Source organism: Eumetopias jubatus, unplaced genomic scaffold, assembly GCF_037043125.1.
Source record: "Eumetopias jubatus isolate StellerSeaLion01/CBP00866 unplaced genomic scaffold, mEumJub1_p1.0 scaffold_17, whole genome shotgun sequence".
In the NCBI taxonomy this organism is placed as follows: Eukaryota; Metazoa; Chordata; class Mammalia; order Carnivora; family Otariidae; genus Eumetopias; species Eumetopias jubatus.
Genome location: NW_028274823.1, coordinates 17,042,042 through 17,057,357, shown reverse-complemented (window position 1 = coordinate 17,057,357; position 15,316 = coordinate 17,042,042). Strand labels below are relative to the sequence as shown.

The window sequence follows — 15,316 nt, the reverse complement described above, 5'->3', positions numbered from 1 at the left end:
GGCAGAGCATACCTTCCTAGAGTCTGTGAAGGAGCTGCAGGGGTGGGGGGATGAGTGTCTGGGAAAGATGTTACACCATCCTTTGAAACAAAGTCATTGGAGCAAAGTCTCCCATGACTTTTAGGGAGTTTGGGTGTTTTTCTGGCTAATATACTTATTATGGCAAGGAGGAGCCTCTAGGGTCATCTTTGTGCCCTCAAAAAGGCTAAGTAGTTTTCTTCTCATTTGGGGGTGACTTGGGGGTACACAGAGTTAATTGCTGATGCTTTTTTTCCTGTCCTGTCCTATAGTTATATCAACATGCCCTCTTTCCTGTTGCTGGAAGTCCTCTTCATTTTCCTGTTTTCTGGAGGTAAGCTTTTTTGGTTAGGGGTAAGGTGTTAAAGGGTTTGGTTTGCTTCACATCATGTCAATTTTAACTTCTAAACGTCTCTCAAATACATCTGCAACTCTCTACTCCATGGCCACCTGCCTAGTGTGAGCCCTATCATCTCATGCTTGGACCACTGCAGTAGTCTCCCGATTGGCCTCCTGGGTCCACCTGGTTCTGCTCTAGCCCATTGTGCACAGAACAGTCATTTCAAAATGCAAATCTGGGGAGCTGGGCGGCTCAGTTGGCTAGGTGTCTGAGTCTTGATTTTGGCTCAGGTCATTTCATGGTCGTGAGATCAAGTCCCACATTGGGCTCCGCACTCAGTGGGAAGTCTGCTGGAGATTCTCTCTCTCCCTCTCCCTCTGCCCACCCCCGAGCTCTCTCTAAAATAAAAAAAATAAATCTTAAAAAATAATGCAAATCTGATCATGCCTGGACCCCTCTCCACCCCTAACCCCTGCCTAGATTTTTTTTAAATTTACTTGAGAGAGAGAGCGTGTGAGAGCGAGCAGCAGGGAGGCTCAGAGGGAGAGGGAGAAGCAGGCTCCCTGCTGAGCAGGGAGCCCAATGTGGGGTTCGATCTCAGGACCTGAGATCATGACCTGAGCAGAAGGCAGCTGCTTAACTGCCTGAGCCACCCAGGCTCCCCTTGCCTAAAATTTTTAAATGATACCTCATTGCTCTTAAGAGACCTTGCTTGATCTGACCTCAGGCCTCCTCTGGTACTCTCTCCCTCTGCGCCAAAGCCCACATTCCTCCAAATCCCGCCCAGCCCCCTTGCTCCCTCCCTGCCTACGGGTTCTCATAGGTGACCCCTCCGCCTAGATCACCCCCTCACACAACACTGCCACCCCGGCAAACTCCTACTCATCCGTCAGCACCCAGCACAGTTCCTCCAGGTCCCCCAGGTGAGGTCAGTTCCCTTAATACCTGTAGCCCCGGGCACCTCTGCTATGTAGTACTTCTGTGTGAATTTTTAAAAACTTAGCGTCCATCTTCTGTACCAGATAGAAGCTCCACAAGAAAGAGATCCTACATATTGTGTATCCACTACTGTATAATCTCGGCGCCCAGCACCGGGCCTGGCACACAGGAGTGTTCCAAAAGTGCATAGATGAATGAATAATGGAGTAAATCAACTCTGTTTTTACTCCTCTCCCAAATTCTAGCCTTGTTAAAATGAGGTGGTAGAAAGGAAACAGAGTGTCTTACAGGTTGCTGTCCTATAAGTAAGAACAAGTAGACAGGGTGTCCCGCCGCCCAAGTCTAGCTCAGGATCCTCTTGTGGTCTGTGAGCCTCTGCTGTGTTGAATCCTGCTGTCACCTGCCTGTTCTGGGGAGATAAGAGAGGCTGGAAGAAGGTGGGTGGTAGCTCAGCACCCCTAGCCCCCCTCTCTAAGCCACGTGGGTAGATGGTGTAACATAGGAGCTTTGTGGTCAGGGGACTGGGGAGCAATGAGGTATGTTTGGGGACAGGGCCTGAAGGAGGTCCCCGGAGGCTCAGGCACAGCCCAGGTTCTGCTCTAGCTCATTGCAGAACTTTGCCTTCAGTAGCCCTGTCCAGTTTGCAGAGCACTTGACCTGACCGTTCCTGGGTTGGACAGATGAGGCAGGGGAGGCCCGGTGAGGCTTGTGACTTGCCCAGGGTTGCACAGCTGTTGGTAGCAGAGCTGGGACAAACGTCTTCTGACTTCTGGGCTAGCCTCACCACTGGGGGCTCCTCTGAGGGAGGAGAAGGTACAGGAATCATCTGACTAGGCCTCTGTTCTCTTACCTAAAGTGAAAGGGTTTGACTAGATTAGTGATTCTTGCTCCTGCCCACTCCTTAGCCCCACCCATCCCTGCAGGAGATTAAAGTTCTGGAGCCCAGGTAGGTGGCCTCCAGAGGCTGGGCTGCTTTGGTTAGAAGAGGAACCAACAGTCACACAATCATCAGCTCCCTGTTCTGTGGGGGAAGCTCTGCAGAGTCCTGAGGTGACCTCGTAGGGGAGCAGAGGGGACGTCACCCAAGGTACAAGGAGAGCTCATCTGAAGCCTGGCACCTGCCATAACAGCTGAGCACACGCTATAGAAAGACACATTCGCCGAGTGACACCTTTAGTGAGTGGTGTCTGGTCCCAGCCTTCCCCTCAGGGGGAGGCTGCTAGCCTGTCTCCAGCTGGGGCATTTGCTGGTAAGACTTGTAAGAAGGACCAGTGTTTTTCTGGGTTTTTTTGTAGGGTCTTGGAGATTCCTTGGCTCCTGGGCCCTTTGCAATCATTCATGGGCTTACTCAGGAAACCTTAGTGCGTACGTGCGGTACACGTAGGCTTTGAGAGCCTGGCTGGAAATGTTCCTGCCCTCGGGAGCTTCTAGAGCAGCTGGGCCGATGGGAGCAGCTCAGCATGATGGGAGGAGGCACGGGTCGGTAAGACCTTGCTCTCGGAACGCAGTGAAGCAGAGAGCCTCCGTGTTCTGGAAGACCAGTTTGCTGAATTAGTGAATTTTCGGGTTTTGAAGCATTGCCCAGCCTCTGTCCCAACGTGCCATTTTTTATGCGAGTGGAAGGGTTTTTTTCTCCCTGAAAACCTAGTCTACGGTCTTTATTTGTAGTTTGTCTTGTTTCTGCCTCTGGTGGCAAAACCGCAGTGGCAGACTGTCAGATTTTTGTCCGATACTCTTGTCTGCGGGGCTAATGGCTGGTTCCGTATTTTGGCCAAGAACCATCCTCTGTGAGTCGAGATTGAGGGAAGGGCCTATCAGGTGAGCAGAAACCGTCCACTGGAAGGTTAGGTGGAGAGAACTGGGAGATACGTTAGTTTGCACTGGTGAGTAGTGAGTGGAGAGGAGCCAGAGAAGATGGGGCTGGGGCGAGCCCAGGGGGTGGCTGACTAAGGGGGTGTGTGTCACAAGCAAGAGGCATCCCCACCCCAGACCCTGACTTTTTCTTTTGTTTTTTTCCCTCCTAATGACTTTCTTGGCAGTCACAGATCCCCTTGGGCCCAACGTACCTGCCTGGCGTGATTCCCCACCCCCATTCCCTGTTACCCCCTTTCCCAACAGCCCCCCCACATTTCTTCATCTGCCCCCTGCCTGGCCTGCTCCCCTGCTCTGCCCACCTCACTGTATTTCCTCCTTGCTTACCCACCACACGTGGATATTTATAAAGCTTCTGCGCGTGGACTCCTGCTGGTAGCCATCAATCGAGTGCACTTGGCTTTTCAGAATAGCCCTCCAGGTGGCACCCTCATGGCCTTTAGGACTTCCATCACGATTGGCTCGTGTTCAGCAGTCTGGGGCTTCCTTACCATGTTACCCCTGCTCTCAAGAGTTTATTTTTTAAACGTACCATCATTACCATTTTACTGGACATCATATAAGAGAACGAAAGATATACCAGGAACTTCCTATCCCAAAACTTCTTAGCCCTTGTTCATATTAATTGCACTGAACACATTTATCAGCGTTTACTCATAGCCCTGTCTTTCTGGATATTTGTTATCTCCACCATTCCTCCATCACAAGTAACCCTGAAAGGAGAATCCTGATGTACCTTTTCCCTTCTCTAAAATTGTTCTTCCTTCGAATCCCTTCCCAGGTGCCATACTACAGGGGCAAAGGCTGTAAGCTGCTTTATGACTCTTCATTCATTTGGCCAAATTGTTTTCTAAAAGGGTTCTACCAGTTTTCAGGGCCACCACTGGGAAGGTTTCTCCTGATTTGATCTTTCCCCATTTACATTTAAATGTAGAAGCTGGTCATTTAATTTCGTAGTTAAAAGGGTATCTTATTGTTTGGGTTAAAAACATTTTGTCACCTGTTCAAACAGTTTCCCTTGTGCTTGTCTCTGAATTGTATGTTTATATCCAAGGTTAATTTTTATGGTAAGGTGCTGCACCCCGGAGGGGCACCCAGTTTTTATGCCTAACCAGGGGCAAAACTCATCAGAATCACAGGCTCTCTGAATCCCCTTCTATGTATATTTTTAATTTTTTGCTTCAAAATGCCCAAATTTAAATACAGAGATACCTGATGAAGCAATTGGAGGGGTTTCTGGTGATTTTTGAGATGCAACGTCCTTAAATTCCTCCACATTCCAGTTTTCCCTTTCACTACCTGTTGGTTCTGGTCACATAATGTGGACAAAGACTCCTCCCCTCTCTGCTTTGTGATGACTGCTTCTGGTGTCTTCTCTCCTAGTACGCCAGTCTCATCCTCTTCAGGAAGTCCACGTAAGCAGGGAGACCATTGGGAAGATTTCAGCGGCCAACAAAAGTAAGCCTACGTGTTAGTCAACCTTCTAGACCCCCATGTTGGCCTCTGCCTGACTCCAGAATGTTCCTGCCCCACTCCCATCTTCCTTTCACACTGTGGCCAGAGTCATTTTCCCCCAACAGGCTTGACCTAGGTCCCCATCCTGGGTGAAAACCTTGGGTAAATCCTTGTTGCTGAATTTCTTGGTCTTGCTCGGGAGTCCTCTGCTATGTGACCACTGTCTCCCCAACCAGCTTCATCTCCCTCCGTGTTCCTTCGTCTTCCACCCTTTTCAGCATCCACTCCACCTGCTCAAGCCACACCAGCCTGTTCCCAGAGACCCTGCATGTCCCTCCCTCCCTCTCCCGTGAAATCCCCCTCAGTCACTGCCTTCTGGGTGGTGCCTTCTCGCTGGTGCTTCTCTGACTTCCACTCTCCTACGTCCTGACGTTGAGGTGGTGGGGTGTGGATTCTGTAGCTAGACAGCCTGAGTTTGCTTCCCAGCTCCACCGCTTACTGGTACTTTGGCCTTAGGGAGGTTACTGAATTGTCCTGTGTCCTTCTTCCTCATCTCTCCACTGAGAGTAAAAACCATACATCTGTTTAGGGGTGGGGTGGGGAGGTAGGGAGCTGATCACTAAAGGGTCTAGAGTTTCTTTTTGAGGTGATGGAAAATGTCCTGATATGACTGTGGCAAGGATGGAATGTATCTGTGAATATACTAAAAGCCACTGAATTATATATTTTACTCTATTTTTTTAATTAAATTTTTTTTTTTTTGAGAGAGAGAGAGAGAATGCATGCATGAGTTGGGGAGGGGCAGAGGGAGAGGAAGAGAGAGCATCCCAAGCAGGCTCCACACTCAGGGCAGAGCCCAGTACGGGACCCAGTCTCAACAACGCCGAGATCATGATTGGAGCTGAAATCAAGATGTTTAACCGAGCCACCCAGGTGCCCCCTGAATTGTATACTTTACATGGATGAATTCTTTGGTATGTGAATTGTATCTCAATAAACCTGTTAAAAAAATTAAAAAATAGCAATCTATCTTAGGGTGGTTATAAGAATTAAATTAGCACATATAAAGTGTCAGAGGCAGTGCATGGCATATAGGGAAGACACAGTCAGTGCTATCCTCGCTTGAACTCTGGGGTAATGCAGCCTCATGCACGAGGGTATCTGGCTGGCTCCTGGACTAGATCGTGGCCCCCAAGGGCTGGGACCAAGGCTCTTCGGTATCCCTCACTGGTCCAGTAGCCCGTCCTCTTACGGCTCCATTCGCATTGTTGAGTTAGACTCCTCCAGTATTGCAGAGACTTCCACACAAGGGCCTGTTGGTGAGCTTTGTGCCCACTGTGGGGGGCGGGGCAGGGGAACGTACTTCCTGCTGCAGAGGAGAGCCGCCTCTGGCCGGGACCTTCTCCTGTGGTGTTTTCACCCCAACCCGATCCACCCCAGAGTTGTTTCTGCCTCCATCCTGCTTCGGGAGGGAGACCCTCTGGGAACCAGAGGGCAGGGAAGCCGGCTGTCACCCACTGTGTTCTGCTCTCCCCTAGTGATGCAGTGCTCGGCTGCAGTGGACGTCCTGTTTCTGATAGACGGATCGCACAGTGTCGGGAAGCGGAGCTTTGAAAGGTCTAAGCACTTTGCCATCATGGTCTGTGACGCGCTGGACATCAACCCTGAGAGGGTGAGTGCACGTCTTGTCATCTTTGTATTAGGGCATCTGTGGTCACAAGTGACAGAAATCCAGTTCTAAGCAGAAGAGGACATTTATAGGGCGCCTGGGTGGCCCAGTGGGTTGGGCATCCGCTTAAGTAGACCGAGGCCGCCTCGGGGGCTGGCGATTCTCCTTCTCCCTCTGCCCCTTCCCCGGCTCGTGAGTGCCCACACTCTTCTCTTTCTGTGTCTCTCAAATAATAAATAAATAACTCTTTAAAAAAAGAAGAAGAGGACATTTACTGGCTCGTGGAACAGGAGACCAAGGGGGTGGGTCCTGGTTCTAGGCATGGCAGGATCCAAGGGCTCATTCCATCAGTTTTGTGTTCCTTGGTTGGCTTCCTTCCCACGCAGCCTTTCCTTACATGGAAGATCTGCCCCGCACTGCCCTTCAACCTAGTGGTCCCGGTTAAAAGAAAGTGGGTTTCTGTCCCGGCACACACGGCGGAAGGTCCCAGGGAGGGCTCCCATTGGACAGGCGTAGGTCACATGACAATCCCTTGACCAATCCCCGGAGTCAGAGGGGTTAGAGGCTCTGGCCACGTGTGAGTCATGGGCTGATCCGCGTTCTCGGTTGCCCACTAGCAAGAGGTGTTTATGGAACAGTGGAGAAGGGAAAGCATACAGACAGACAAAAACTCTACCTCGGAAGATCAGAGTCGCAGTATGAAGTGCAGCTCCCACCCCGTAGGTTCACTTGAGAGGAGCTCCTCCTGCCTGAGTGAATCCAGCCAGTTTCTTCATTTCTTGCCCTTCCTGGCTCTGAGAGCCGCTCTTAAATAGCAGCAGATTGTGCTGACTGTGGCTCTCACTGCTAAAAGGGGCATCTTGGGACAACCCAGTAGAAAAATGGGCAACGAATACCGTTCTCAGAAATTGAAACACAAGTGGCCCTTAGACATATGAAGAGATGCCCAGCCTCACCCACTGTAACAAACACAACTCCCACCGAAATACCATTTTCACTTACTGGATAAGCAAAAATCCAGTTTGGTGACTTGCCCTGGTGGCAGATCTGTAGAAATGGGTTTGCACTGATGGTGGGAGTATAACCTGGTGCAACCTCTAGGAAGGGAATCTGGCAGCGTCTGTCAGAATTACAAAGGCCTGGACCCTGTGACTCAGGAATTCCACCCCAAGGAATTTATTCTGCAGATACTCCCACAGATGCAAAATATCACACAGTTATTCCTTGCAGAGTTGTTTACGATCGTAAAAGATTTCAGGTAATCCACATGCCCATTCACAGGGAACAGGTGATTTCATTAGGGTGCATTCATAAGGGAAACATGGGGCAACTGTAGAAAGTGAATGGGGAAGCTCTCTTGGATGGAGGGGACTCAACCCAGATGAGAGTGAAAAGTAAGGTGCAACTGGTATATGTAACATGTTACTTTTTATGAAAAAGAAAGGGTGGTAAAAGGTCTATGTTTGTACTTGGAGAGATCTGTAAAGAGGCTAAGAGCAGTGATTTGCTCTCAAGGGGGAGGCCAGGAACTGAGCAGATGGGGTACAAATCCAGGAGGAGACTCATCCGTTTTATTTTTTTTTATACTTGATGGATTTTGAACCATGTGAACCTACTCAAAAATCAAAATTTAAGAAGGGTGTTTTGGTCTGAAAAGCCATACTTAACTTGAATTAGAGACTACTTGCAAACAGGTTGCAGAAGGAAGTGGTTTTCTAAGATGACATTCCTGGGTTAATCCCAGAAAAACCTCTAGGACTGAAGAGCAAAAGTGGCTTTTAATGAAAGCCAGATTTTCTCCAGAATGGCAGGTAATTTGAGGAGAGTGAGCACATCGTCCTGGACCGCAGGCTGTCCGGCACGACCATCCAAAGACACCATAGCAGAAACCATTCCATCTGGGCTTGAGCCGCCTGGAAGTTCCATCTGTGAAGCCATTGCAGGTCCTCTGAGGGCCGGGGCCAAGGACTGCTGAGTCCCCACCTTCTTCTGCACAGGGTCCTGCTTTTCAAGGGAGGTGTTTCCCCCATGAAGTTTCATGAGTTATTTGTGGAGAAAGAGCCATAAAGATCAAACGTTTGATGTTGGCAGTGAGGTAGTGCGTGTCCTGAAATGGGTGGCCTGGAGGCCCCGGAGGATGGTAGGTTGGGAGAGAAGAGCTGTGTGGATTATTGGTGAACATTTTACAGATGAAGAAACAGGCTCAGAGAGGCTAAGTAACTGCCTGGGGTCACACAGTAACTGGAGGACACAGCTAAGTGTGGAAGGACTGGGGCTCTTGACGCTCAGCTCAGGACCTGCTCCATTAGGTCCTTTGTCCCTCCCTGTGGGTGGTTCCTGGGTCAGGATGAGGTGACCCTCAGAAGTCACACCCTATCACATGGCAGATGGATAGCTGGCATGGTGGCACTGTGTGTGTGTGTTTGTATTTGTGTAAGGGGTGGGTGCTGATGGAACTCACAGTCTGCCAAGAGGGTAGGAAAACCACCACAAAAGACTTCATGGCTGGTGTGTGCTGGTGCAGCTGTGTCAACCACAGGTCCCCAGAGTTCAGGGAATTAAAACCCGGTGTTGCCAGACTACATCTAAAATATGGCATTATGTTCCGGAGGCTGATTTTTTAGGTTAGAAATTGGCAAACCAGGCAGTACCCACCCCAAGGAGCCAGAACAGTGAGAGCCCTGGAAACTTCCATAGATGAGGGAAGCTGATTATCATGTTCAGGTGAAAGAGGGTGTAGAGTGGCTCTATTTCATTCAGACAGAATCTGGGCATTCAGAGGGCTCTGTTTGGGCTGGACCTGAGAAAAACTTTCTCGCAGCAAGACTCGTTGAGCAAGGGGGTTGGGAGCGCAGTCTGTTTCAGTGAGTGAGTGAGCATGCGGACCTCAAGCCGCTCAGACTTGCTGGAATGCTAGCAAAGGGTGTTTGCAGGAGAGCCGTTAAAGACGGTTCGATCTGATTTGTGCTTCAGGCTTTCTGCTTTTGCTGCTGCATTTCTCTGACTCCTTATTCCTCCATGTGCAAGGGACCTGCACCTTATTTTACTTTCTAAAACTTTAGCTTTCAAGTCGCTATAAGTTAAGGCTTGTCATGGATGCTCCATCGTGGAGGTCGACGGAAGGTGTTTGAAGTCTTCCTCCCAGCAATTAAAAGCCGAGAAGTTCACTTCCTGGCTCTAATACAGTGATTGCAGCGGAGAGCAGAGCGATTATAGAGTGGTGAGCAATCTGAGCAGGCTCTCTCCTGAGCATACAGTAAACCGAAGATAAAAGGCAACTGCTTTGCTCCCAAACCACCAATTACATTAAATGCCTTAACCACTGACTCAAGCTATTTCCATCTTGTTTTGTTTTGAAGTTGTAGCCTTCCTGTTTGATTCGAGTAAATACACCCAGCTGCTGCTGGTCTCAAGGGAGTTGTTTTTTTAACCAAGTAATCATTCACATGGTTCAGTTAAAACACATTCAATGCCGAGTGTCCCTACTCACATATTTTCCATCCGCCCAGTTTTCCTGCCTGCTTGCTTTTTTAAAAAAGATCTATTATTTATTATTTATTTGCGAGAGGGAACGTGCACACATACATGGTAGGGAGGGGCAGAGGGAGAGGGAGAGCGAGTCTCAAGCGGACTCCATGCTGAGCGTGTGGCCCGATGCTGGGCTCAATACCATGACCCTGAGATCACATCCAGAGCTGAAACTCAGGAGTTGGACATGTAACCGACTGCGCCACCCAGGCGCCCCTGTCCCTACCTGCTTCCATGAGCATCCTTCCGGAATCGCTTCATGCGAACAAAGGAATATGAAGTATATCATGCTATATGCACTGTTCCATCCCTCGCCTTTTCCTCTTCATGTTATCTTGGAATTCTTTCCATATGTAGGTATATAGGTAACCTGGCCTTAATATAGATCTATATTATTTTTTACAGCTTACGTTCCATCATAAGGATTTCCTGAGGATTAATTAACCAATCCTTTATTGACATTTGATATTACAAATACACTGTGAGCTCGTAAATTCATTATCTCACACATATGGAAGTATATCTGTAGGATAAATTCCCACTAGCCCTATGTAATTGTAACTTTTTATTTAAGATTATTTATTTATTTATTAACTCCAGGGAGTTGAGGGGAGAAGAGGGAGAAGCAGACTCCCCACTTAGCAGGGAACCTGATGCGGGACTCTATCCCAGGACCCCAGGATCATGACGTGAGCTGAAGGCAGATGCTGAGCTACCCAGGTGCCCCTGCAATTGTAACTTTCAATAAATATTGACAGTGCTCTGCATGGATGCAGTAACATTTATGTTCTTACCAGAAATGTTTGAGAACTTGCTAGTTTCCCCTGCAAACATTGTATTTAGCTTTTTGCTACATCTCCGTGTGGTACAGTTAAGCATCTTTTCTCATCCTAAAGAGACATTTGTATTTCCTGTGTGATCACTTTGCCCATTTTTCTATTGTGTTGTTGGTCTTTTACATGTGAATTCCTAGACACTCTTTACATATTGGGAAAACTAACCCTGTACCTCTGACTTGAGCTGCAAACAACTTTTCTGTTTGTCTTCATTTTTTATTGCATTGTGGCATGTTTTGCCCTGCAGAACTTTTTTTTTTTTTTTAAAGATTTTATTTATTTATTTGGGGGAGAGAGAGCACAAGAAGTGGGAGGAGCAGAGGGAGATGGAGAAGCAGCCTCCCCGCTGAGCAGAGAGCCTGACGTAGGGCTCTATCCCAGGCCCCTGGGATCATGACCTGAGCTGAAGGCAGACGCTTAATGACTGAGCCACCCAAGTGTCCCAGAACTTTTCTTTATGTAGTCAGATTTATCAACTTTTTCCTTTATGGCTTCTGGATTTCAAGGCACAGGTCTTTTTCCACTTTGAAGTTATGAAGACATTCAAGTTTTCTTCTGAACTTTCATGGTTACATTCTTACACGTGCAAATCTTGAATCCATTTGTGATTGATCCTCTATTTTGTAGGTGGCTGTTCAGTTGTCCCAGTATCACTTACTGACTGGACTATCTTTCCCCCACTAGTTGGAGATGCCACCTTGATCACAAGCTGACTTCAAGGGAGATTTCCAAAGGGTTGTTCCTCAGAATCTCCTGAGCTTCCCTACTGCTGTTTTCCAGTGTCCAACACCCACCCACCCACCCACGACTTAAATTTCTTCCTACTGAAGACTCTCACCAGCTCCTCCTTAGAACTTCTTGTTAAAGCAAGATCTGCTGGGCTATGCTCATTGGGAGCAGACACAGCTGGCCCGGTGGGGCTGAGTGCTTTGATGGTCTCCAAAGCACCAAGTCTGTTCAGGGATCAGCAGTGAAGGAGTTCAAGTAGTAGGTAAAAGGCAGCCTTATTACTGAAATATGAATCACTTGGCCTGTTTGCAATCTTGGCCAGAATTGGGGTTGGTTAAGAGCATAGTAGCGAGAATGCAGTTTCTCCAGGGGTTTTGGAGAGCCAATGATTGGGTACAGGGCGTGGGCCCTCGAGAGGAGCCCTAAATGTGTATAGCCTTTTCTGCTCGAGACAGGCTAGTGTCCTAAGGGCCCAGAAAGTGACTTTATTCAGTTTCCCTTCTCTGGTTTTGGAAGGCATTGGAGTTTCTCAAATGGCCTCCTGAATGAGGAGGCCAAGTCTGTTTGGAATCACCCATGGCTCTGACTCCTTCCCCTGCGCAGGCCCTTCAGCTCCAGTGTTGCATGTCCTCCAGTGTGACTCCGGTCAGGAGAGCTGGCTTTTCCCCAGCATGGCAGGAGCAGGCCTGGAAGGACCGCCCCGCGCCCACCCGTTCACTTCTGTGGCACCCCGGGCTGGGTCGCAGCATGCTGCTGCAGGCCCACGCTGGCTAAGGAGGCAAGCGGTGTAACTGAGGCTTAGTGAGCACCGGAGGCACAAAGTCCAACGGCCCGGTTCCCCTTCTCACTAGCCCTGGGCCAGATCCATGTCCTCTCTGCATTTTAGTTTCTCCAGCAGCTACGTGAGTATTGATGGCGCCTCTGGGGGTTAAATGAAATAATGTGTGAGATTGCTGAAAACAGTGCCTGCACCTGGGAGGCCTTTGGAAGTGTGACCAGAAACCCAGCCCTAGAGATGCTCACAGCCCCAGCCGGGAGAGCTGCCAGAATGTGGGCTGAGAAGTTTGAACTGGTGGTTGTCAGTACAGCACATAGGCAGAGTCACTGTTTCCTTCCAGATGCTCCTCCCGGTCTTTGGAACCTTCTTTCAGGGACACTGGAGAAAACCCTGGTACTGGTATTTGTTGAGTGGGCGGGAGGCAGGGTCATTCACCTTTCTCGTCCCTTCTTGTCCCTTAGGATTGTTTGTGACGACCTCGCTCTCAGACCCCTGGGCCCTCTGTCTCCTACTGCAGGTCAGAGTGGGAGCACTCCAGTTCAGTTCCGCTCCTCGTCTGGAATTCCGCTTGGATTCGTTTTCATCCCAACAGGAGGTGAAGGCAAAAATCAAGAGGATGGTCTTCAAGTATGTATGATCAGATGCCTCCATGGTTAGGATGAAGCCAGGGGCTCTTCAGATCGCTCCCTAGAAGGGTGTGATTGGCCCAAGGGAGGGCTGTGGTTTGGCTTCCGGAACCCCCGCTGTACACAGTCTGTAATGAGAATTCCCTTCTCAAGACTGCTGCTTATTATTACATAACAGTGTCCCAGGTGGGAACTTACATGCAAGTTAAAAAAGAAAGTCTATTTGCTGCTATTGTGTGGAGTTGCTAGTTAACCTGGGACCAAGTGGCTAGTGAAGGTTGAGACCCGTCAAGAGCATGGGGCGGTGGGAAGAACTCTGGCTCTTTCTCCCAGTTCTTTCCCTGGTCACCACTGTGGCTGGGGTGGCCTGCCGTACTTCTTGGAGCCTCGTTTTTGTCTTCTAGAAAGAGTCAGTGTTCTTCTGTTACTAAGAATGCTTTAAAAATTTCTGATTAGCTATTTATGTTGATTGTCCGCCAGTGTGACTGTTCTAGAGAGCTCATGCACATACATGCCCTATAAATTATGTATGTAGTAGGGTCATAACATTATTCACCTCACGAGTCAGCTGATGTGTGTGTATATGCAAATATGCATATGTAAATATACACATTTTATGTTTTATATACATGTGTATTATATACACATACATCTTTATGTGAAAGTGTGTTATACGTGCATGCTACACGCACACGTTTACAAACCCACACTTCCACTCTGATCTCTGGGTCCTCTGTGGTGTCTGCTGCCCCTTTTGTAGGTGTGCCCACTGATGTCCCACTGATGTCCATGGCCCCAGCCCTTTATAGCCAGCCCCCAACTTCAGTTGCAAAGGCCCTAGACTCTGCGGCCCTTTTCCCAGTCATGGGCCTCTGTACGTCTGCCAGTGCCCTCAAGAAGCCCGCACTCCCACACTGGGCACAGCAGGAACTTTGGGGGCCCTATAGGCACCCTATACGCACCCCCAGTGGCTTCATCTCAGGTTATTTATCCCAGCCCAGGGGTACCCTGAGCAGAATGAGAGGCAAGTCAAATGCAAGAAAGTACAAGGGAAAAGAGCACATTGAAATGTTTGTTAAAAATGACGTTAGTGTCCACGGGTCTCTCCTAGTTCTTTGGAGCCTTCTACCCCTCCAAGAAGGGTTTCCTATAGAGAAACAGTCTTGGGCTCCGATACCCAGAGCGGCCCTTGTTAAATTGAGATCCTTGGTCAGAAGGTCTGGGTTGGAGTTGCCTAGGGAGTGTGTCAAAAATGCAGGTGCTGTGGTTCCCTCCCAGACCTACTGAATCCTTCTCTGGGCTTAGGATACTTAGACACTAGATATTTAGGATCTGTACTTTTGAAAGGTCTCTCCCACTGCCTCCCTCCCCTATGATTATTATGCACATTAGCCTTTTAAAAGCACCTTATTGACATATAATTTAAATACCATAAAGTTCACACACTTCATAGGGACAGTTCAGTGATTTTGAGTGTTTTTTCCAGAGTTATGCAACCATTACTGTAATCTAATTTTAGAACATTTTCATCATCCCAATGAGAAAACGTAAACAGACATTTCTCCAGAAAAGATATTTAAATGGTCAATAAGCACTTGAAACGATGCTCAGTGTCCTTAGTCATTAGGGAAATCACATCAAAACTGTAGTGAGCTCCCACTTCACACCCATTCACAAGGCTAAGATAAATGACAGTAGCAAGTGTCGGCAGGGACGTGGAGAAATTGGAACCCTCATGCACTGCTGGTAGGATTGTAAAATAGTGCAGCAGCTTTGGAAACAGTCTGGCTGGTAAACACAGACTTACCATATGACCCAATGACTCTACTCTGAACGAGGTGAAAATGTATGCCCCTAGAAAAGCTTGTATAGTGATGTTCAGAGTAGCATTGTTTATAATTGCCAAAAAATGGAAACAACACAAATGTCTAGTGAGTGAATAGATAAACCAAATGTGGTATATCCAAACAATGGAATATTATTCAGCCATAAAAAGGAAGGATGACGTGATTCATGCCCCAACATGGATCAACCTTGAAAATAGGATGCTCAGTGAAAGAAGCCAGACACAGAAGACTACATGCTGTATGATTTCATTTATATGAAATGTCTGGAATAGGCAAATCTGTGGAGACAGAAGCAGATTAGTCACTCCCGGGGGTGGTGAGGAGGGGGAATAGGGAGTGCTTGCTAATGAGTGTAGGGCTTCTTTTGGGGGCGATGAAATGTTTTGGACTTAGTGGGGATGGTTGCACAACTCTGTGAATATACTAAAACAGGGAATTATATACTTTTAAAAGGGTGAATCTTATGGTATATGAGGTATGTCATTATTGATATAACATTTTATTACAAAAACATCTTTGTACCCATTACATGCATGCTAACATTGGCAGAAGAAAAAGTAACCTGTTGGTTTAAGTTTGGGACTGAAAGTCAAAAATTGGGTGACTTTGATCCCATCGTCTGGCCCCGCTCTCTCCTGAAAACTAAGCAAATTGCAGCAAATTGGTTCAAAAGGGCACT

At 48.2% G+C, this 15,316-nt stretch overlaps 1 protein-coding gene across 1 annotated transcript in view; it reads left to right on the top strand.

Moving 5' to 3' along the window:
* The first annotated feature begins 300 nt into the window (after window positions 1-300).
* Window positions 301-15,316, top strand: part of VWA2 (von Willebrand factor A domain containing 2) — a 35,171-nt gene continuing 20,155 nt past the window's right edge. Inside the window, exons 1-4 of the mRNA XM_088019881.1 lie at window positions 301-352; window positions 4,553-4,627; window positions 6,163-6,296; window positions 12,682-12,791. Of these exons, the coding sequence (XP_087876007.1) occupies window positions 301-352; window positions 4,553-4,627; window positions 6,163-6,296; window positions 12,682-12,791 (371 nt within the window). The remainder of the gene's footprint in view (window positions 353-4,552; window positions 4,628-6,162; window positions 6,297-12,681; window positions 12,792-15,316) is intronic.